The 24,517-nt window shown below is 44.2% G+C and overlaps 1 protein-coding gene across 3 annotated transcripts; it reads right to left on the bottom strand.

The window, feature by feature from the left end:
* Positions 1 to 210: 210 nt before the first annotated feature.
* Positions 211 to 23,387, bottom strand: ZNF112 (zinc finger protein 112). Of its 3 annotated transcripts, none has more exons than XM_075537562.1 (5): positions 23,339 to 23,386; positions 10,598 to 10,645; positions 8,902 to 9,028; positions 8,146 to 8,241; positions 211 to 6,292 (listed from the first exon to the last, which is right to left on the bottom strand). In XM_075537562.1, the coding sequence occupies exons 2-5, from the start codon at positions 10,610 to 10,612 to the stop codon at positions 3,798 to 3,800; spliced, it is 2,733 nt and encodes a 910-aa protein (XP_075393677.1). In that variant the 5' UTR covers positions 10,613 to 10,645; positions 23,339 to 23,386; the 3' UTR covers positions 211 to 3,797. The 3 variants fall into 3 exon arrangements, with proteins under 3 accessions (XP_075393677.1, XP_075393678.1, XP_075393679.1); XM_075537563.1 differs by lacking the exon at positions 23,339 to 23,386 and adding an exon at positions 14,622 to 17,024; XM_075537564.1 differs by lacking the exon at positions 10,598 to 10,645 and having other exon boundaries at positions 23,339 to 23,387.
* Between the last annotated feature and the right edge of the window lie 1,130 nt (positions 23,388 to 24,517).

The raw sequence follows: 24,517 nt of genomic DNA, 5'->3' as shown, positions 1-24,517 counted from the left end.
GTCCGGGACAGGCGCGGGTTGGGCTATGGCTCCTGTTGGCGGGAAGTGCTCAGCGCAGGGTCCCCGCCAGGAGTGGAGCTGGCGCTAGGCTGCCAGGGGCTGGCGGGGGCGGGCGGGGGTGGGAGGCCAGCGCACGGAGGGCAGGTGGAGAGGTCCGTGGCAGCGGTGCGGGTGGATGGTCCCCCGTGGGGGTCGCCAGACAACCCGCGGGTCCGCTCCCCTGAGCTTGGATGAATGGAGGGAGGGACGTGGGCCCGAGGGCAGATCGCTGCCCTGCGGGGAGAGGGGAACTGCGGGAGAGGAAAGCTTCTCTCCCAGTGGAGATCCGCGTATGGGGAGTGGGGAGTGGGCCGCTGGAGTAGGCAGGGCAGGCAAGTGGCTCTGGGCTGGCGTCCGTTTGGGGATGGAGCCTAAGCCGGTCGCCAGTGAGCTCACGGCAGCTTAGTGGCCAGAGATGTCCCACTAGTCCGGTCCTCATTGACCTAGACCCCTGCTCCGGACAAATACGTGGGGTAGGACTGGGGTGCTGTCCCAGGGGGATATTTCACTCACCAGACTCTTACTATTCAGCTACCTGGTCGCCAATCCCGCTTTGTTTGGAGGAGCTCTCAGAGTATGCGGGTGTCCCTGTCGGCCATCTTCCCCCTCCACCCACATCTTTTAACTTTTTACAATCTATAAACAATATGATGCCAATTTATGTATCACAATATACTTCCAGTTTCTTTGTGTTATGGTATGGTTACATTCCACTTTATTTCCATATATGTTAACTCACAAAACCTTGTTCATATTTTTGCTTAATTAGAAATAAGAAAAAAACATTTATTTAAATTATTTTTTGGTACAGCCTGGCCTGTTTCTCTATGACATTCTTTTTGCCAGTAGAAATTGTTTTAATATTCTTTAATATTTTTTGCAGTACAGATCTGCCAATAATGAGTTTCTGATCAGAAGCATACTATGTCTCTTTGTTCCTTGAATGTAATGTGTTCTTTTTCTCAGCATGCTATCAATATTTTCTAATACAGACTCTCTATGACCCACTTTCAATAGTTTGACAATAATGTGCTCATTCATCTTGAAAACCTTGTTTAGGGCACTCTAAGGTTTTTGGATCTGGTTGAAGTCTTTTAATTTTTAGAAAATTGTCCGCCATTTTCTCTTCCTCACTGACTGTTTAATCATATTTTTTAGATGTATCTCATAGTTTTTGGATGTTATTTCCTGTGTTCTTTACTCTTCTGTGTTTTAGTTCAGGTAATTTGGGGGGGGGGTCTGTCGTCAAGTTCTTTGACATGTTCCTCAGATATATTGTCTGTTTATGAGCAGTCATTACATTTTCTGCCATTCCTCACTGGATTCTTTTTTAAAAAATTATTTTATTGGGGTCTTGTACAACTCTTTTTTTAAAAAACATTTTATTAGGGGCTCACACAACTCTTATCACAATCCATGCATATACATACATCAATTGTATAAAGCACATCTGTACATTATTTGCCCTAATCATTTTCTTTTTTTACATTTTATTAGATTGCTTATCTGTTCACGCATATTCTTTGCTTTGCTCACTACAGCCTTTAATATGTAATCTGCTATGTAAAACTTCCTGATAATTCTAAAATCTGGATCTTCTCTAAGTCAGATTTTTAAAATTTCTTTTGTCTCTTGGAAGTATTTTAAACCTGTAGCTTTTTAACTAAATGCTTGATAACAAGACTGGGGACTAAAGGAAATAGAATTTTTGTTTGTTTACTGGAAATGAGCATCTGTTCTGTGAGGATTTTAGGGTGGAGTGTTGCCTCAATCTGTTCAGGAACTAAGCAGGATTGGGGCTTTGCTGGTACAATGATTATTCTCAGTGTACCACTGGCTCCATGTGCACAGCTTTGCTTTGTACTTAGGGAAGGGGCTGGGCTGCTGCAGGATTTTCTGTTGTTCCACAAAGGGATGATCTGTTCATACTGCTGCCCTTCCCCCAGTGTATACTGCAGTAGCTCATCAATAAGGACAAGGTAGTTTCTGGGTGAGCATCAGAGGTGTTATCTGTTATCTTGGTATAAGCTTAGTCTTAAGTGGGAGTCAAGTAAACCTTCCTGTTTCAAAAGGTGCCCTCTTGTTACAATGGGTTGAGCATTAGGCTGCTAACTGCAAGACTATTGGTTCAACCCTAACCGCTGATCCACAGGAGAAAGATGAAGTTTTCTGCTCCCATAAAGATTTGCAATCTTGGAAACCTTACGGGGTCGTTCTACTCTGTCCCATAGGGCCACTGTGGGTCAAAACCAACTCCATGGGGCATGCATTTGAAGGGGCCAGAACTATGCAACACTGGAGTGAGATACATGCTTTGTCCCTGGGCTGTGAACAAAAAAGTGGGCAATGTTGTCATCTTGTGACCCACCTGGACTTTATCCCTGAGGACAGAGCTGTGAGAATTAGATGAAATGATAGAGACCCTCGAATGACCCAGACCCAACTCCTGCCCCATCTACACTCTTTTCGTGTATGTAAACTAATTCTTTAAAGCAACGTTGAGTTAGGTTTCCTGTTACTTACACCTAAAAGCATCTTAAGCCATTAGGATGATACATCCTCAAGGATAATGAATTTTCATTACCTGGTTTTGGAAGTGACTCACTGCAAAGAAATGCATTAGTGCCCCAGAATTTTTGGATGGTGCTGTCCACCTTGAAGTAGAACCTGGGAAGCCTGGGAAAGCACTGCCTTGACCATCCCGCTCACTGGAGGGATCAGATTATGAGTTGTTAGGTGTAAAGGCCTAGAACCTCAGTCGTTTATATTTCTGCTTTTCAGGCAATATGCTAGGCAGCGTGTTACTTCCACTGCCCTGCTCCAACCCCCCACCTGTTCCTACAAATAGACTCTGAAGGCAATATGGAAGCTACACACGAGCATTATAACTTTGACATTTATTAAGAAAGTATTTGCCATTTGTAACTATTTCTGACGCTTTACAAATAGTAAAACTTTGCTTTAGAGCGCAGGACGACAAGTGAAAATCCAGTCATGTAACATGCTATGTTGGCTTTGAGAAGCTAACCGGAAACACGGTTGATCGGGTGTTTGCTGTCATTTAACGCGCACGCAGAGAGGTCACTTTAAACGGCTGGTTCATTGTATAGGAAGAAACCAAAGGCTGAGAAATCGAGCATATCTCCAAAGATGATACGGGGAATGGTAACTAATCCTGAGGGTCGCATGCAAAGTCACGTTACTTTAGATTGCAACGTTGCTTGATGTGCTGCATTCCAAATAGTTATGTGAAGCGATTATAGTAAAATTATTTGCAGTCTCCTTCCTCCAAATACATTTTAAAATGTGTTCTGGGGGGAAATGAACTTAATAAAATTTCAAACATGGTTGCACAAACATACTCATTTAACAAAAGTACTGAGCATCCACGACGAGTTAAGTAATGTCGCAGTTTTAGAGGCTTAGCAATGGAGGACATAGCTTCCCTCGTAATAGGCATTCTGGTGACATGGAGTTAGGCATGTTCATCACTGTATTTTTGTGAAAACCTTAGTTCTTGTACAATTGACATTTCAGTCCTGACCAAATTCCTCTGGAACGCTTACCATTAGGTGTCTCTGCTGCATGATCTCTTAACCATTGTGACCAATGAATTTGAGTAGAAAGATTATATTTTTGTTCAAATAAAAATTAATGAAGTAGAAAACTTAGTGTTTTTATTGTTGTTTTGGTATCCAAGACTTCTAGTGATAGGGAACTTTCAGCTCCCGTTTGAGGACTTAAAAACAAACCCCAAACTACCATCGTACAGAATCTTCATTCCTCTGTTGTGCATTCTCCGATGAAGGATAATCCTTACTGCACCCTTCACCTCTACAGAATTTATCACTGTGGACTCTTTGATGAATCAGAAGACCTGAGCTCCAACGGAAACCCTTACCACATGCTTCACATTCAAATGGTTTCTCTCCTGTGTGGACCCTCCGATGAGCCTGGAGGTTGGATCTCTGGCTGAATTCCTTTCCGCATGCCTCACATTTGTATGGCTTCTCCCCAGTGTGGACTCTGTGATGGGCTTGAAGACTCGAACACCCACTGAAACCCTTACCGCATTGTTCACATTTATAGGGCCTGCCTTCTGCATGGACCCGCTGATGTGCTTGAAGGCGTGCACTCTCGCTGAAGCCCTTCGCACACACCTCGCACTTGTATGGCTTCCCTCCCGTGTGCGCCCTCCGATGGACTTCAAGGCGTGCACTCTGACTAAAGCCCTTGCCACACGTCTCGCATGTATATGGTTTCACCCTTGTGTGGACTCTCTGATGACCTTGAAGGTATGCTTTCTGGCTGAAGGCTTTCCCACACACCTCACATACATACGGTCTCTCTCCGGAATGGACACTCTGATGACTCTGAAGGTAGGATCTCTGACTGAAGCTCTTCCCACACTCCTCACATTGGTATGGCTTCTCTCCGGTGTGGACTCTCTCATGGGCCAGAAGAGTGGAGGCCTTACTGAAGCCCTTTCCGCATTCTCCACATGTATAAGGTTTCTCTCCTGTGTGGACCCTCTGATGAATCTGAAGATTGAAGTTCCAACTGAATCCCTTCCCACATGCCTCACATTTGTACGGTTTTTCTCCAGTGTGGACTCTCTGGTGCCCTTGAAGGTGTGAACTCCGGCTGAAGCCTTTCCCACATTCCTCACACTTGTATGGTTTTTCTCCCGTGTGGACTTTCTGATGGCCTTGGAGGTAAGAATTCCGGCTGAATCCCTTCCCACATTCCTCACATTTGTATGGCTTTTCTCCAGTGTGGACTCTCTGATGAGCCTGAAGGTATGAACTCCGGCTGAATTCCTTACTGCACTTTTCACATTTATAAGGTTTCTCCCCTGTGTGGACTCTCTGGTGAACTTTAAGGATGGATTTATGACTGAAGCCTTTGCCACACGCGTTGCATTTGTATGGTTTTTCTCCAGTGGCCACGCTGTGACGCTCTGTAAGTTTTGAACTCCAATGGAATCCATTTGCATACTTCGGATATGGTTTCTCTCCGATGTGATTTTCCTGAGGGCCCTGAAGAAAGGGAATTTGGCTGAAACCATTACCATATGAATGATGTTTGTGTGGTTGTTCCTTAGTGTGCATTATCTGAAGGTCCTGAAAGTGTGAAGCCAGACTGAAGTCATCATCAACTTCCTCAGAATCACAGAGATTCTCTTCCAGGTGAACGCTGTGCCGGACGTGCAGGTTTGAATGACAAATTAAGCTCTCCCCACACTCTACAGTTGTACAGAGTTTCTCTTCGGAGTGCATTTTCTGATGAATCTGAAGACAAGGGCTTTGATCAAAAGCACACCCATTTTTGTATCCATGGAGTTCTTCCCCGGTATGGACCCGCAAAATACTATTAAGATCTGTCCTGGGGCTGAGGGTTTTCTCACAAATGTTGCATTTATTGGACAACTCTCTTTTGTGAGAAAGCTCAGAAGCGTTGCGAAAGGAATACTGATTGACGTTCTCACCATACTCACATTTGTGTGGGTTCCCGGCTGTTTGCCGTCTCTGGTGAGACTGCAGGTGTGAACGCTCCATAGCACAGTCATCTCCTCTGGGACGAATACTGAGAATGGAGCTCAAACTGAAGTCCTTTCCACACTGACTGTATATATGAGGCTTCCCTTCTAAGTGGAACTGCTGATGAACTGGTGAGCTGGGGTCACCATCGAAGGCTTTCCTATTCTTATTACACCAGTGGGGCTTACGTGCCATTGGAAGTAAGTCCTGATTGAGAAAGGATACCTTCATAATGTCTTTTCTACAATCCTGGCAGCTGTGATTTTTTTCTGGTTTGTGTATTCCCAGACTGTCATCGTGATGTGGGTCCCAGCTGATGTCACACTGATAGAAATGACTTTTCATGGGACTTTGCGGACATCTCCGCTGGTAATTGCGTAACTCCATCAGATACCTTTTCTTCCAAGAATGCAGGCCTCTCCAAGAAGGAAAGTCTTTGTTTTCGGTGTAATTGGAATCACTCCTTTGATGAGCCAATATGTAGTTCTCAGCATCCAAAATCTGAATTGGTATTCCTGCCCAAACCTGCCAAGGGGAATCACTTTGGTTTTGTGATGGCAATTTATCCTCTGAACTATTTCCTAGGGAAGCTTGGCACCTGGGTAATCTGCTTGCATCCTGCGGCCAGGCCTTCCAGGGGGAAAGTTCTTTGAGGCAAAAGTAGTTTAATCCCACTTCTTGAATAGGCTCCATCTTATGCCGATTCTTCCATTCTGTAGGAATAAAGAGAACTCAGAAATGGGACAATTGCTCGCTTTATCTCAAGATCTTACACTTTGGTCAGAACACAAAACCTGGATAAACCAGAGGAAAATTCATGTATAACCTTTAAGCACACTTAGAAAAATCCTCTTCTTTGGCTATATCCTGTTGTTAAAAGTCGCATCTACAGAATTCAGGCTTTCTGCATGCTTCAAAATGAGGGCTCTGCCATCCACCCTGGACATTAGGATCTTTTCTAATTAGAAAGAACAGCGTTGTTTATGGAGAAATGCTTTTTGACCTGATCATGACTTTTTCCTTTTCTCTCTGTTGCAGAGGCATGGTAAGTGTTAACATATGAGAATATAAGAATATGAGAATAGAACATGAGAATATAAGAATATGACAGATAAGAAAGGAGACAAAGACCCTTAATATATACTTGAAGCACTCCGTGGCTTCTTCATAATGAGCAATCTGCCTTCATGAAAATAATCAATTCTCCTAAGTCACTGTTGCTTGTTGATCAGTTTTTAATTTCCTTTCAAAAGTGATTTGATGATTACCAGGGCCACGGCAGAGGTCCTGAAGGAGCCATGAGAGGAGGGCTGTATCTCATGTCATGTATCTGTCTAGGACAGTGCGCAAACGTCTGTCCTAGCTGGTTCTCACAAATTGCTTCCTCACTGCAAACGGTAAGGAATTTGGGGGAGCAGCTGCAAACAGTGTTCCCTGGTAGAATGTAAACAAAAGCAGTGTGTGTGTGTGTGTGTGTGTGTGTGTGTGTGTGTGTATCTGGTTCCCTGTCCATTCTCCCTGCTCAAGAAACCGCAGCATCAGGTCTGCATGGGAAACTGATGGTATTCAACTCAAAAGACACAAAAATAATTTTTTTTACAGAGCTGACAGGGCAGTATTGTTTCAAGGAGCTTGGTGGCCTCTGAATCAACTCATCAGCCACGAACAAAAACTCAAGGGACACCGACTTTGGCCAGATCAATGGCTTCAGCACTTAGGGAATTTGAGGCAACAGAATGGTTGTTTTGATATAAATAGCTTCTCACCTGCTTAGGAAAGCTTAGCTTAGAAGCAGACAGACCTTCATGTCATGGTGAGAAATATCCTCCGTGAGAAAAAAAATGTTTAAAAAGAGTTGAAGTAATGTCATATATCAAGTGTCTCTTGAATCCAGAAGGCAAGTCATCAGAAATGGATTTTTTTCTTCAAACATGAATATTATCGTCTAACATAATAACTCTTCCTTCTGTATATTTGTCTCTCTCTCCACACTGGACAGTCACATCCAGAGGACAAGCCCTTTGTGCTCATCACGGTCTTTACTGCCTGTAACACTGCCTAGGAACGAGTAGTCGTTTTTGATACTTTAATTTTGGTGGCTGGCTCTTCTTGTCTTTTGGGAATAATGACTACCAACATACGAACATCCAAGGATTCGGATATGCATGCATCATGTACAACAACTTGAGTATTCGTCAATGACATTGGCTAATTCTGTAACGATTAACTATCTCACAAAGAACTGAGTAGTCCACCTAGCTATCTATTAACCAATTCATTGATCTGAGGCAAAAAGAAGGGCATGCCAAGGAACGTGAATCAGAAGCAGAAGTGATAGCCCTGGTGGGTCCAACAAGGGGGCAGTGCAGCTGGAGAGAATGAACAAAAACAGGAATAGAGTTGAGGGACAGGCACCTGAGGGTCTAACTGGCCCCTTTAGGTATTTTCCATTAGACTTGGCATGAAATAGAAAACCACTGGGGAGTTTCAGATGGAGAAGGGACATGTCTGATGGCGTGTGAGATGAGGCTCTCGGGCTCCTGTGCTACTGAGGCACGGTACTCACCTGAACGCCCTTTTCTTTGCGCCTCCGTCTCCACATTCAGCAGCGTTTCCTCTCTCTCCAGCCGGGATATCAGGTCTGGTTTGAAGGGTTGGTGCCCTGTAAAAAGGCAGGCAGGTGAGCAAATGGTTTTAATTGGGATGAAGCTCATTCTTCAAGGTTTCCCTTTTTTCTCAGTCATGTTTTTGATGCTCTTGGCCTAAACCAAGGCTATGAAGACTTCCTATGTTTCCTTTCCAGGGTGTCGTAATTTTACATTATGCACTAGGTCAACATGGCCAAAATGTTCCAGCACTAGCTGTTGAAAAATGACACCTTCTCCACTGAATTACTTGATATCTGTAGTTCATCTAAAATCATATCAGAATTACTTCTTCCATATAAGTCCAATAAATTAACAAGTATTCCTGATTGGAGTTCGTTTTCCTGTTCCCCTTCCCATCGTACCCCAGCCTAAGGGTATACAGGTATGTATAGTGGTCCTTAGCTGCTATTTTATTCACTGTGCTTATAATATTAATTGCAAATGCAGCTGGCTTCATCTGACTTGCCTCTGAGTTTTACTTGATGGTCCCTTAATTTTTTTTGTGGTGTTGAATAACCTATTTCCAAATGTCTAAACTTGAACATGCTGAAATGGCAAATATTTGTTGACAGCAGTGGGTTTGGGGCTTCAGACAAGTGAGCACACAAACACACCCCACCCCACCCCGGGCCCCCAGAAGTTCCCATTGAGTTACAGAGCGCGCCTGTCCTCACCCACAGAAAGCAGGTTCCGGAAGTTCTCCAGCATCACGTCTCTGTATAGCATCCTCTGGGCGGAGTCCAGCAGCCCCATCTCCTCCTCGGTGAAGACCACAGCTACGTCCTTGAATGTCACTGCTTCCTGCAACGTCAAACACACACGACCTCCTTAGAGTTGAGAATAAACATGGCACTGGGTTAGTGCATGTCTGGGAAGCCACTGTGGATTAAAATAAACACAAAAGCAAAAAACAAACAAACACTCACTGTGAATTGCTGACCTTTTACTTTTGTTTAAGAGAAAGACAAGGCTTTCTATTCCCCTTACGGGGTACAGCCTTGAAAACCCACAGGGCCAGTTCTGCGCTGCCCAATGTGGTCACAAAGAGTTGGAATTGACTCGATGGCGGTGAGTTCGGTTTGGGGGATTTTGTTTGTTTGTGTTACTATTTTCCGTCCACAAGCTTTTAAATTCCTGAGGCTGCCAAAAAATGGCACGAAACCTCAAGTACTTTAAAGCCCGTGAACAGGAAATGTATGTGGAGATAGCTAGATAGAATAATTCACTCAGATAATATTAACCCACTACCAGAGAGTCAATTCTGAGTCCTAATGATGTGATAGGACAGAGTAGAGCTACCCCATAGGGTTTCAGAGGCTATAAATCTTTATGGCAACAGATTGGAGCTACTCATGGGTTCCAATCGTCAATCGCTGTTAGTAACTGAGCATTGAACCCTTGTGCAACCAGGACTCCTTAAAACCAAAAAGTACAAGAATTCATTGAAATCGTATTAAGGGATGGCAATTAAGTTTAAGATTAAGTGACAAAGGTTCCATATTACACCCCTTATTTTTCCATTTTGAATTTTGGTATTGTTAAGCATTACACCAATTGAACAACTTCTACGTACACAACTTGGCGAACTTGATGACATTCTGTGAGTTGTGCAGCCAGTCTTACCCACCCACCCCTTTCTGTTTGCTTTCCCCGCACACATCAACTCACTGTCTTCTAAGTTTCCTATAGAATCTTTGAGCTGCTGTTATCAATGTAACCTCTTATTTGAAAACAACACACACACATACACACACACACACACACCTCACTGCTTTCAAGTCAATTCTGACCTTATAGGACAGAGCAGAACTGTTCCCTTGGGTTTCTGAGACTTTCCATCTTTATGCCTCATCCTTTTCCTTCATCCCTTATGGACAGTTCTTCAAAGAGTACAATCATTGTATCTTTTAATCTTATGAGTAGTGTAAACAAATAGAGACATGGCCATTGGGAAAATAGGTGATAAGGGCATGGGATGGTAATATACAGGTCTTTCTCATTTTTTTATTTCTGTTCTCTTTGGCATTAAGTCTATTGGTTGCCATCCAGTCAACTGACCCATAACGACCCCATATGGCAGAGGAGAACTGCCCCCTAGCGTCTACAGAAGCAGATTCACGTGGTTCTTCCACAGAGATGCTGGTGGGTTTGCAGCTGAGCGCTGAACTATTGCTGTACCAGGGCTCTCTCTGTTACATTACGACTTGAGTGAAAATACTAATAAACACTCAGAAGCTCATTTTTAAAAAGCAGAAAACAGGTACATAAGTGGGACTCAGTTTTTCCTTTGGGCAAGGAAGAGAAAAGATGGGCTCACCCGCTGAGAAATAGAACGGCACACCGAATGACAGAAATGAAAGCCAAACTCACCTGTAACTTGGTCATTTTCTGCTCCTTTTCTGAGGGAAAGGCTGAGACCTGAGAAGGCAGAGTAAGGTGGTGAGAGAGAAGCCACGAGAGAAAGGCAGCCGGCTGTGTATGCACTAGGAGCTGGACGACCACAGCCACACCTGGAGCCAAGTGCCGCCTGGACTCCAGCTCCGTGTTAGGTTGGGGTCTCTGGAGAAGCAGAACCACACACACACACACAGAGAGAGAGAGAGAGAGAGAGAGAGAGAGAGAGAGAGAGAGAGAGAGAGAGAGAGAGGAAGGTAGACCGAAAGCCACATCTATACCAAGAAACTGGCCCCCACAAGTATAGGAGTGAGAAAGTACAGTAGGGTTCAGGTGCATAGGTCCAATGTTAAGCTAGAGGCTTCTTGCAAAGCTGTGGGAGCTGATGGACAAGGAAGCAGGAAGGCGAAGTAGGAAAGTCACAGCATAGGCAGATGACTCCAAGATCAGCAGGTCAGGCTGTGGCTGCAGAATCCAATGAGTCCAAGGTCAGCATGTCAGACTGCAGGAGGCTGATGGTGCCCAGGTTTGGCAAGCAACATGGTAGGCCTTTGGTTCAAGTCCAAAGGACTGGAGGTAGACGAGCCACATGCAGGCGCCAAAACCAGCATGAAGTGACCTAGCTTCCCTCCCACAGCATCTACTCTATAGGAAGTTGGCCAAACTCCCGAGAAAATATCATCAGGGCTGCATTCCACCCTAATCTTATAACTGATTGGCTGCTCACAGCAGATCCTATTGTGCAGGTAACATCACGGGGCATTACTAGACTTTGTCAACCGCCTGAGAATCCTGGCAAAGCCAAGTTGACACAAATTTAACTATCACAAGTTCCCCCCTAGGCTACCCCAATGGATACTCTAGTGCCTCGGGCAACCGACCCTGCTGTGCCCATTAGCTCCCTTGCCCCTTGAAGCTCCCAAGACACTAATTATGGTTTGTCCTGGGTGGACTTAGAACAGAGATGTAATGGCTGAGACTCATGACAGAATGCCTATGTTCAAACCCTAGCACTGTGAATGTGGCTGAGTAGTCTTGACTGAGTTTATTAGCCTCTGTATTTCAGTTCAGGAATCTACAAAATCAGAATCGTCTAGTACTATAATCATACTATTTGTTGTTAGTACCGCAGGTGCTAAGAATGTAAAGTGGTTACGACTATACCAGGGTTCTCTATTTCCTTACTGCTGCAGAAACCAAAAGTCTCACTGCTATCAAGTGGATTCCAATTCACAGTGACCTGTGTTGCATAATGAGACAGTTGGTTTTTTTTTGAGACAGTTCTTAAAAAGAAGTGTTGTGAAGAATTCTGGACAGAAGAGAGTATTTTTGTCCCTGGGGAGTCACCTGGGACTCCTGGAATGCCCATCGCTCTGCCTTCTTCATATAACAAGCTGTTGCCCTGGTAATATGATTTCTTTAGATGTTGCAACCTTTCTTCTAAAAGGTCAATGGCTGGTGAATAGTCTTCCTGAAGCCAGAGAAGCTCAATGGCACATCCCAACAAAAGACCAACGAAAATGGTGGGTGGCTGTATTTCTCAGGTAAAGAACGTGATCTGTCTCAACAATGGCACACAGGGCTCGGCTGAGAGATTGTGTTGCTCATCTATGTAAAGTGTTGGCCAAGTGTTTGACTCTTTCTGCCACTGTTTCCCAAAGTGGGCACTACTGCCTCCTGAGGGGGCAGTGCTGGAACGATACAGGGGGCTGCAGAAGCAGATACCTACACTTTATCTTGGATTATGGGCAACCGCAAAAAAGTTTTTAATTGCCAGGGGGGGTGCTGAGTTATTTTATTTGTTTTGAAAAGGAGCAGTGGGCCAATTAAGTTTGAGAACCTGTGCTTTGGATGATTGGGAGACCAGGAGCTTACTTTCTTGAGCTCTTCCACGTGGTTGATTACCTTGTTCTCAAGCAAGTTCAAGGTCATCCATGCAGGAGCAAGAACTCAAATAAGGGTAAAGCATGGGCCGTGTGTACAACAGAGCCTTTTAGCACCATCTCAGAGACAGGCCGTCTGTTATTCAGGTGGGACCCTGACAGCCTTCCAAGTACCTGCCCACATGGGCTACTGTAAGACCCACAAAGTGCATGCCTGGTTCTCCCAACAAGCCCCACAAGTAATAACTTCAGCTACATAATTAGCCGTGAAAAACTGAGCTTTCTGTCATTGGCCCAATATTTATGGATCACCTTCTAAAAAGGAATACAGTTCCCAGATCTTGTAACTGTTTACCCCTTGTGTGGAAATCTATGAGAAAATCAGCTGTCATGTTGCACATGCTGGAGCAGAGTCTCCTTTATGGGGAACATGGGGGGGGGACCCCAAATGTAGACTGGGTGAGGGAGCGTGTCAGATGAGCTCAGTGGAGAAAATGGCAGCCGACCTCAGTCTCTGAAAGAAGGAAATCATCCAAACACTGAAACAGCATTAGGGTCAGTGGGTCCCCTGGCAAAAAAAAGTGGAGAGCGAGCAAGGGTCGAAGCATGAGCAGAAGGGATATATATGGCTTCCTTCAACCCTTCCAACAACCCGAGAACTCAGGACAATCCGTAACTCCATCTGACATGTGTGGATATTGGGAAATGGAGATATGTAAGTCTCTTGCTCAGGATTATCCATTCAGCCAGCAGACCAGGCAGAATCAGTAGCCCAGAGCCTGTGTCCTTAACTCAACCTGATCTCAGTGGGGCATCTTAGAAAATAAGGCCAAGGCCCTGCTCTCTGTCCAGAAGCTAGACAGGAGGCGCTGTGGAGGGCGAGGATTTATGAATGCCGCCCAGGTGGCTACAATGATCAGCAAGAGACGAAAGCCACAGACGATTCCATGAGTAGAGGTCATCTGCAACCCATGACATTAACCACTAGACCATTCCGTTTCTTGGGGAATAACATGAATCCCCAGAAGGCTACACGGTTAGGATCATCAAAATACCCAATAAGTGCTAGCCGTTGTGAGTATCATCCTCATTACTGTCATCATGAAACAAACACAGACGCCACATAGGAGCTGTGCTTTGTTCCCAGGTGAATTTATTTGAGATCAACAAGTGTCCATAGCTGTACATCACCCTTTGGACATCTGGAAAAACCAGTGGCTTTAGCACCTCACTAAAACCAGATCTGAGAGACTGAGATTGAGAGAAAAGAGAGAATGTGTTGTATTATAGGCGGATCTCCTGTAAAAGACCCCTCTAAAGTGTTAAGAAGCCCCTTTGAGGACTAAGGTGGGCCCAACCCAAGCCACGGTATTTTCAATCACCTCCTATGCATGTGAAAGATGGACAGTGAATGCAAAAGATGGAAGAAGAATTGATGCCTCTGAATGATGGTGTCGGTGAACAATTTTAACTGTATCATGGACTGGCGGAAGAATGAACAGAGCTGTCTTGGAAAACATACGGCCAGAAGCACGGATAGCAAGACTTCATCTCATGCACACTGGACATGTGATCAGGAAGGTCCAGACCCTGGGGAAGGACATTATGCTTTGTAAAGCAGAAGATCAGTGAAAAAGAGGAAGGCACTCGACTGTGTGCACTGACCTCGTGGCGGCAACAATGGGTTCAAACAGCAAACGTTGTGATGGCCCAGAGCCCTGGCTTGTACCTAAGGTCGCTATGCGTGAGAACCAAGTCAACATCGCTTAATAGCAGCCTAACAACATTTCTCCTGACATTTGATTATAATCTTCTAAAGAATGTCTGCCCATCATTAAGCTTGGCAATGAGAACATTGAGACAGTCCACGTAACATAACATAACGTAACGTAACGTAACATCATCAGTCCCTATAACGGAAACCTGTTGCCGAGTGGAAGAGACTTGTTAAAGGCAAAGAATAAACAAGCAGTGAAAGCATCAGTGACCTTAAAGACAGGCCAACAAAATTGATTAAAACGGAATGCATGTCCGGCTGCTTCTCCATGGAGTTTTCGAAAGGCCAGGGAGGTCAAGTTGGTACGAGTATGCTTCAGGTTTTTGCAATACACACTGACCTCTGGTCTATCCTGTTGATTTCTGAGGCAGGTGTGGCAATCCCCACATCTAATTCTGGCCTTTGCTCTTTCTTCGTGTGCTTTGATGTTGGGCTGTTTTGTGAACACTTTTAGGGACTTTGTGCCTCCTTGGTAAATTTAGGCATGGCACAGGCTCTCTCTTTGCCCCTGCTTTGTCTGCTATTAATATAAAGGGCTATTCGCTTGCTATGTTTTTTCTATCCTTTTTACTTTTAACGAATCTCTGGAGTCTTTGACTGATGCCTGGCCACTGACCGAAAGGTTGAAAATTCAAGTTCATTCAGAAGTGCCTGGGAAGAAAGACGTGGCAATCAACGAATGCAAATCCAGCCATTGCAGACACTCGGGAACACAGTTCTCCTCTGACACACCCTGGGGCACCAGGAGTTCGAATCAACTCAGTGGCAAGAAGCATGCCTCATATCTCATGTGAGTGGTCTTACCCAACACGTACTTAGTTCTTGCTTTTTCTTTCTTTCTTTTTTTTTTTTGAGAACAGGCAACCTTTTTATTTCATTTCTCAAACAGAAAGTACTGTCATTCCAATGGCAGGTGCCCTTGATGTGCGCATCCCGAGTTGGTAACAGCATCCAGGACTGCTCCGTCGAGTTCCCAATGAGGACAAAATCGGTATTGTTTTCCTTGGACAAGTCATTCACAGCATCCGGTCTGAGCGGGTGTGGATGCAGCGCACCGTGCATAGGCAGGGACAGCTCCGTGTGGTTGCTGCAGACCCAGGCCCATCCAGGGGCAGCTTGGCAATGCTTGGAGGGGGCGGCATGGGGAGGAAGGTGCAGGGTGTGGGCAGCGAGGGGATCATCCTGGGGTGGGGGCGAGAAGGAAGAGTTAGTTGGCTACCATATGTATTGTTGGATTTGGTCTGGCCCCTGCCCACTACCTGGACCTCACCCCATGTTCTTCCTTTGTAAAGTTCAAACTTACAATGTCTTTTAATTGTTGTATTCAGGCCATTCATAGTCAATGTAACAATTCATTTAGGTGGAAACAGGTCTAGTGTTTCATTATTACTACTATTATGTTTAGCCCTTCTGTTTTTTCCCTCTGATTAAGCCTTTTCTTCTTCTTTTTTATTTGAATAATTCTTTAGCTTTTGGCTATATCTCTAAGTACCATTTCTTTTTTTAAGTGATTGCTCTAGCTCAGTGGACCTCAACCTTCCTAATGCCACGACCCTTTAATACAGTTCCTCATGTTGTGGCGACCCTCCAACCATAAAATTACTTTAGTTGCTACTTCATCACTGTCATTTTACTACTGTTATGAATCGGGCGACCCCCAAAGGGGTCGCGACCCACAGGTTGAGAACCACTGATATAGAGACTATTTATATGGAGCTAATCTTTTACAGTCAACCTACATTCACGCTCAAATGTAGAAGCCTCACACCAAATATCTACCTTTATTTGATGTGCTAGTTTTTACATGCATTTCTCTACCTAAAATGAAAATTCCAGTAAACAAAATATAATCTTCCTTTCAACTGTCACCTATTAAGAAGAGGATTGTACAGTTACTGGAAAACTTGCTTCTTCTGTTGTTCTCTCTTCATTCTGAAGCTCCTCGTTTGCATCTGGTACCATTTCCCTTCAGCTTAAAGCACTCCCTTTAGTGCACACGAACACACACACACACACACACACACAACCCCTTCATCCCTGAAGGAAACTTTCACTGAATAAAGAATTTGAGATCGACTCATTTCTTAAAGGTGTTGTTCCAATATTTTCTAGTGTCCGTGATTTCCCATGAGAACTCTGCAGAGAGCAGGATCCTTTCTAGCTGCATTAAAGAACTTTTCTTTGTCTTTGATTTCAGAAGTTGGATTATGATTCTCCAGGAGTGATTTTCTTTAAGTAAGCTGTATTTGGTATTCATTGAGCTTTTGGAATTTGCAAAGTTAGTCCCATCAAATTTGGGAGTTTTCAGCCATATAGATTTTCCTCCTCTCTCCTTTGGAGACACCAATGACAAGAATATATGACTTCTTCAGATTGTCCCAGAGGTCTCTCAGGCTCATTGTTCAGTGTTTTCTTCACTCTGTTGCTCAGACAGTATAATTTATATTCATCTATTTTCAAGTTTATTGATTCTTTTTTCCTCTTCCATCTGCTATTGGGCCCTTTCTTTATTTCACATACTGTATTTTTCATCCAACAAACCTTAACAACCTTTGAGAACTGAAGTTAAATAAAGTATGTGCCCTGATCGTAAGAAATTAAACAAGAAATCAACAACCAAAAGATACCTGGAGAAAACAACAAAACCTGGACAATCTCGAGACAATCAGAAATTAAACTACATACTTCAAGCAACGGCTCAAGTAGAACGTCACAAAAGACATGCCAGGGCATGTTTGATCGAATCAAAACGAAGCTGCAATGCTGCAGGTAGACCCCCCCCCCTTTTATTTAAAAATGTACAGCAATGATATATCCATTAGAAGAGAGGTCTTAAATCAATTACTCAAGTTTCTAGCTTCAGAACTACAAAATGGCAAATCAGTCCTGAACCAGACAAGCCAACACAGTACCCAATAAACAAGCCAGAATTCAATGACACTGAAAATCAACATAAGCCAGAAGTCAGTGAACTTGAAAACACAGAAACATGAGACAGGCCCAGGGATTAGCAAACTATGACTCAGGGACTAAATCCAGCCCCTGCTTGTTTTTGTAGTCTGTCATTTAAGAAATCTTTTTCAGTGGTGAAAAGAATATGACACGTAAAGATCCCATCCAATTCAAACGTCAATGTCCATAAAGCTTTACTGGAACGCAGCAGTCAGTGGTTTATGGGTTGTTATGGTGGGTGTTTTCAAGTACAACAGCCGAGCTCAGTAACTGTGACGGAAACTTTCGGTGGCACTCTCATTTCTCTGCCCTGTTGCTAAGCACGGTACAATTAACAGGGAGCTGTCTGTGTGGAAATAATACAGGCAAAAACATTTTCAATGTGAGGGGAAAACAAACATTACTTCACTACAACCATAAGTGTAATCTTTTTAAAAAAAAATCACTGCCATCAAGTCTGCTCAGATTCAGCAACACTACAGGACAGAGTATAGTTGCCCCTTTGGGTTTCTTTCATGCATATCTCTACGGGAGCAGACATTCCCATCTTTCTTTTACTGAGCAGCTGTTAGCAGCCCCACATGTGACCCCTCTTTGGAATTCGCTCAGCTGGTAGGGTTGAACTGCCAACTTGAGGCTAGAAGCCTAGGGCCTAACCCAAGCTCAAAGGTTTAGCAGCAGGAAAAGCTCATTGTAATTTTCTTTTTTAAGGGGAGGGTGGTGGCTGAAATTGACCTGTTTCTGAGTGGGAAGAATTGTCCTCAGTCACTAATCCTGAACGCTGGTTAGCTTTGGGAATTCATTTTTGCTACAGACTTGGTGTTTCTTAGTGAATCCAGCCTCATATTTAAGGTTTATTTGTGAAACTTAAACACACTGCAGTAAAAGCATTCCAACAACTAGCATTGTTTGAATCTCAAGTAACGACATACTCCTTTCTATATTTCCAATGTTGTTAAAAGCTAAAGCTAATGAGATCTCTATTTGCATGTAAATCTGGACCGTATGTGTGTTCTGATGTTAAACAACACAGGTCCAGCAATGTTTGCAAACCCTGGTCCAGGGCAAAGCGAATCTCCATAAATGCTTTCTGATTGGTTTCTTATTGCTGTTCCAACAAATTACTACAAATGTAGTGGCTTAAAAGAAACCGATTTATTACCTGGGAGTTTTAGCATTCAGAGATTGAAGTCAATTTCACTGGGCTGAAGTCAAGTGTCAGCATGGCTGGTTCCATATAAGGAAGAATCCATTTTGTTGCTGTTTTGTGTTTTTTTTTCCTTCCCCCAAGTCCTAGAGGCTGCTGGAATTCCTTGGCTTTTGGCCAGATCACGGCAATCTCTGATTCTGCCATCACCTTGCTTTTCCTAATTTTGATCCTCCCATCTTCAATACATAAGGATCCTTGGAATTACATCAGATCCACCCAGATAAATCAAGAAAAGCCCTCAATTAATCACCTCTGCAAAGTCTCTTGCACCATGTAAAATGACACATTTACAGGTTCTGGGGATTAAGAGATGGGCATCTTTGTGGAGCTATGATTTGGGTGCGACACCTTCAGAGGCATTAATCTGCAGTCAAAAATCACATTTTTATAGCACCTCTTTGTATAAAATGACATTTCCAGAGATAAAATACACAAAATCTCATTCCAGACCAAGTGAACATTTACAAGCAGTTTTTGATAGGGAACACTAACCTTGATCTTCAATTAAGCAAAATGTTATCACATAAAAAGAACTCCATTCTTTTTTTAGTATACCTGTATTAAATAAAGATAATCCTTACATTTAAATTTTTTCAATAAAGAAGTATGAGCTTTTATCAATAACCCCCACCCCTCCTGTCTGGTAAAGCTAAAAGTATTTACAGTCTGGCTTGTTACAGAATGTGGATCCCTGGTGGTATAGTGGTTATGGTTGGACTGCGATTGGCCAGGTCAGCAGTTCAAACCCGGCAGTTGCTCCTCAGGAGAAAGATGGGGTTCTCCACTCCGGTAAACAGTTACACTCCCCGAAATTCCCATGGGCAGCTCTAGCCTGTCTTATCGGGTCGCTGAGTCAGCATTGACTCAATAGCAGTGAGTTTGGATTTTGTTTTTACAATCAGTTTGCTGATCCCTGGACAAAAATTAAACAAAGAGTGGGCTCTTTAACAAACCAATAAAACTAGTAAAATTCTGGCCAGGCTGACAAGCATAGGAAAAGACCAAAAAATTACTAAAATCAAGAATTAAAGAGGGGGCATCACTACAGACTCAACAGATATTGAAAGAGTAATAAGGGGATGAATGGATCACAAACCTAAATATAATCACAAATACTATAAATATATAAATCACAAATACTAAATATAAAAATAAATAATATAAATCACAAATACTAAATATAAAACCTAAAATTTAAGGGGGGGTGGGACAGAACAGAAAATCTTACATATAACAGCAAGAGCACAATGCATTAAAAATAAATGAAATGAATAATTATAAATAATTGATAGGTGAACTTTGTCAAACTTTAAAACTAGACTCAAGATGCTGCAATCTACATCTATATCATTCATGACATTATGAAAAAAGGATTTCCTGGGGTTAACAAGGGAGAAGAAAAGTTTGACAATAAAAGGATAACATGAGAATATTTGGGGGTACGGAAGAGGGGGCGAGATGGAGCTATTTTGTATCTTGATTGTGGTGGTTACACTGGCAATGAATTTGTCAAAACTGAGAACTGCACACCAAAATGAGTAAATTCTACCAAGGTGTCACTGAGCATCGATTTTCTCTAGCTCCTATGTCCCTTTAGTGTTCAGCAGCTTAATTATGATGTGTCTGGGGATGGACTGCTATTAGTTTATCCTATTTAGGAGTCTATAGGTTTGCCTTTTAAGAAACCAGAATCGTTAAATGAGCGTACATCAAGTAAAAGGAAAAGTTAAAAGTAGGAACCAATGAAATAGAAATATGATCGATCAAATCAATCCATGAATCAAAAACAGTGATGAATCTCTAGCTGTAAAGAATAAGAGGGGTGGCAGAAATGACTGATAGGAGAAGTGAAAACATGTACATCAACTGCAGAACATGCAGACATTAAAGAAATACTAAAGGTAGCCAAGTGAGTTTAACCACCAGCCTTTAAGTCGGCAGTCGAACACTTAACCAGTGTGCTACCATGACTCCCGGGCAGATTCTACAGCCTACCGATATTAAGGAACATCTCTATGGGTTATTGCCATTCTGTTTTGCCACAAAATCCCAATTTTAAGAATTCTGCACTGCAGCCTCTTAATGCTAGCTCCCTCTTAGGCGGCTAACAGTAATGACTCTTCTACCAACCTTGTACTGCATGCTGGGAATAGAGAGGAAAAATAGCATGAACTAGGAAGATACAATAAGAAACAAAGCACCACCAGGTAAGCAAATCAAATGCTGTACGTGCCCTCAGTATCCAGTTGATTCCAACACATCACCTCCCCTATCCTAACTGCAATTCCATATCCCTTCGCTTTCCCAAGTAAGTCCCTCCTCCAAGCTGCAAAGAATGCAAACCGGAGCGCAGTCGTTAACATCTTTTCTTGGTCTTTGATATAAACAAATGATGGCAATCCGTCTGCATACCATGTTGTTGTTGGGTGCAGGCCAAGTGGGTGCTGGCTCACAGCAACTCTCCTCACAACTCCTGCTGCTTTCTAACAGACTGATTTCTATAGATTGGAGATTTGCTTTAAAACATTGAGGGCAAAAGAGACGGCAATTGATACAAGATGTCAAATGTTGAGAAGGGATGAAGTGGGTTTCTTAGTCTAGCCCTATGACATTTCACTAGTTTATAAGGTTCTGTAGTGCCAATCATAGGTGCCCTGGTTGTGTGTTGTGCTCAATCTGCACGGTCGGCAGTTCACAACCACCAGCCTCTCCGAGGGAGAAAGGCTGGGCTTTCTACTGCCATAAACAGTTACAGTCTTGGAAACCCACAGGGGGCGCTGTGAGTCAACATTGACTTGATGGCATTAATGGTGGAAACAGTACAATCCTAAGAAGAAGGTGAATCCTGTGATCACTATTAAATTCAAATTTGATCTCAGTCTCTACTTCTCTTTCCTCATCTTTAAAATGGAAATAAGAAAGTACTTACAGGGTGCAGTGTAGCAACGATGAAACATACAACTTTCCTCTAGTTCCTAAATGCTTCCTCCCCACCCCCCTACCTCCACTATCATGATCCCAGTTCTACCTTGCAAGTCTGGCTAGATCAGAGGATGTACACTGGTACAGATAGGAACTGGAAACAGGGAATTCAGGATGGATGATCCCTTCAGGACCAGTGGTGAGAGTGGCAATCCCAGGAGGGTGGAGGGAGGGTGGGGTAAAAAGGGGGTACTGATTACAGGGATCTACATATAACCTCCACCCTGGGGGATGGACAACAGAAAAGTGGGTGAAGGGAGACATCGGACGGTGTAAGATATGACAAATTAATAATTTATAAATTATCAAGGGTTCATGATGGAGTGGGGAGCGGTGATGGAGGGGGGAAAATGAGAAGCTGATGGCAGGGGCTTACATGAAAAGCAAAAGTTTTGAGAATGATGAGGGCAACAAACGTACAAATGTGCTTTATACAATTGATGTATGTATGGATTGTGATAAGAGTTGCATGAGCCCCCCCAATAAAATGATTTTTTTAAAAAACAAAGAAAAACAGAAACAAAAAAAAACCAACAAAGTACTTACAGACTCCCAGAAAGTTCTTGTAAGGATTAAATATGTTAATTCATATTACTATTGTTATTGATCAAGCCCAAGGTCTCCACACATCAGCTCCAACGTTTATTTGAAGTTATTTGAGGCAGAGGAGTTAGCTAGTGAGTGAGGGAAAAATGTTCCCCAATTGAAAACAATGAGGAGAAAAAAAAGAAGAAAAATATCCTTAATGCCATCCAATGGATTTGACTCATCATGACCCGGTAAGATGGCATTGAACTAACTGCTCCAGTGGGTGTCTGAGGCTGTGGCTCTTTCGGGGGCAAACGGCCCCATCTTTCTTCTGCTGCTGGGTTTGAACCGCACACTTTGTGGTCTGCAGCTCAAACAATCATCCACAGAGCTACCAGGATGGCAGCACTTTAAAGAAGGAAAAAAGGAAAAGAAAAATCGCTGTTACCAACTCCATCCAGATGCACCGTTTTCCCATAGGCTAGAGGGGCACACAACTGTTCCTGTGAATTTGTGAAGCTGTAAAAATCTCTTTTTTAAGCTGTAAAAAGCTTGACAGGACCAGCAGCGTCACCTTTTCCTCCTGGAGGGAGTGGTGGGCTTGAACTTCTGGTGGGTGAGTAGCCGAATGTCTAACCCACCACACCACTAGGGCCTGGAACGACAGCGAGGTCAAATTTTACTTAGGTCTCTGCTGCCAGGAGTCTTGGGGGGGTGGGGGGGGGGAATACAGGCTTTTGAAGACGTCACGAGAGAAATGAGGAACTGTCCTGGAAAAAGAGCAGTGGGCACCCCAAACCACAGCAGAGAATGACCCATTAAAAAAAAAAAGGGTAATTCATTTTTATTTATTTTTTAGGTAAATCATTTTTAAGAAACCAATCGGAAGCCACGAGGACTCCAGGGTCCACCTTGGTTCCCAGCGGGCGCAGAGAGGGATCGGGGCTGGTGGCAGACGCTCGGGCACTGAGCACTTATCCAGTGGACCGATGGACCGAGCCCTTCACCTGTCCGGTCTCAGCAAACTCGCACGACGACTGCGCAGGATGCTCAGCCCGTCTTCAAGCGAAGGGAACGCAACCCGCGGGATGGGGATGCTCGCCGCCCCAGAGCACCGGGCCGGGAGGCAGCAGGGCCGGCAGGTGATCCCGGGAGAAAGGCTTGGGACCGTGCTGAAGCCGGGACCCCTGATCCCAGCGCCGCCCAGGATGCGCGACCCGCCCCCCACGGGACCAGGCTCCTTCAAGGGGAGCACGACTCTTTGGCGGTGGCCACGGACTCTCCTCCCGGAGCCCGGGGGCCGCTGGCCCTCAGCGACGCGCTCCCGGGACGAGGGACCCGGGCGGGGGAGCGCTCACCTGGCCGACCGAAAGGGGAGGGCTCACCTTTCTCAGAGGAACGCAGGCCGCGGGCTCGCGACCCTGAAGCGGAAGTGACTCGGGCTCGCCAGATCGCCTAGAACTACGTTTCCCAGCATTCCCGGTGGGAGCCGGCCGCGGCCTCGCGCTCCGGGAGCTGAGCTTCTCCCACGGCGCTGAGCTCCCGGACTACATTTCCCAGAAGTCCCACGAACATGGGGGCGCGCGGGAATTCCAGAGCTCCCCTGCTCTTAGAAGCGAAAGGTTTCCAGCAGCACAGGACGCCGATGGATTCTGCACTCTTCCCCAGAAAAGCCGAGCATTAAAGGAGTCTTTCCTGGGGGAGAAGACCCAGACCCTATACATGTCTGGGACCATGGTTCCTACCCTGTTTCCCCGAAAGTAAGCCACCCCCGAAAATAAGACCTGCTTACGGTTTGCCTCTTGTTGAAATATAAGGCACCCCCGAAAATAAGACCTCCCTGAAAATAAGGCCCCCTGAAGCTACTGTAAATATCTCTGGACTCTGGGCCATGGCGGCAGGTGCTGCCCCGCAGCTCACTGTTGGCCGCAGCATAGCTGGAGCACGCAGCAAGTACGAGGTCTCTTTTAATAAAACAATAAATGTGTACTGTATTCTTCTTCATGGAAAAAGAAGACATCCCCTGAAAATAAGACCTAGCACATCTATGGAAGCAAAACTTAATATAAGACACTGTCTTATTTTCGGGGAAACAGGGTCGGACCCTGCAAACAGCCTTTCCTGTTTTGCTATTGGGATAATTAGATTCGGTCGGAATCACTTCTTTCTGGTCAGTTGACAGACCCAGCGGTGTCACTGGGAGGGTGGGGCATGGAGACCCTACTGTGTGATACTATCAGAAGGGGTGACTTAAATTTTTTTTTAATTGGGGCAGTGTTTCAGCAGAAGTTTATCATTGCTCTTAAAATATCCTTGCTACAACGACAAAACCATTGAAAAAAAATCCCAGCTGCCATGTATCAAAACACTGCACGACTAAAATTCTAAGCTTATTTACGTTTTGAATCTAATATACTCTGGTCAGAGCCGTTATTGTTACCCAGGAGCAATACTGTTTCTATTCATGTGGTTTCATCTGCACGTGTTACAAGCGGGAGTTGCTGGTTTGGTTGCTGCCGAAATTTCTATAGTTTGATTTTGTCCAGTGTTCTGGTGTTTTAGCT

The sequence above is a fragment of the Tenrec ecaudatus genome, chromosome 18 (genome assembly GCF_050624435.1).
Source record: "Tenrec ecaudatus isolate mTenEca1 chromosome 18, mTenEca1.hap1, whole genome shotgun sequence".
NCBI classification, from domain to species: Eukaryota; Metazoa; Chordata; class Mammalia; order Afrosoricida; family Tenrecidae; genus Tenrec; species Tenrec ecaudatus.
The sequence above is the reverse complement of the archived record's forward strand: the minus strand, read 5'-3'. Positions and strand labels throughout refer to the sequence as shown.

Excerpts from the sequence above, each read along its gene's own strand:
- ZNF112 (XM_075537562.1), bottom strand. Across the intron at positions 8,242-8,901 it reads CCGGAACCTGCTTTCTGTGG|GGCACCAACCCTTCAAACCA; the intron begins GTGAGGACAGGC and ends GCCTTTTTACAG. Across the intron at positions 6,293-8,145 it reads GCAAAGAAAAGGGCGTTCAG|AATGGAAGAATCGGCATAAG; the intron begins GTGAGTACCGTG and ends TTATTCCTACAG.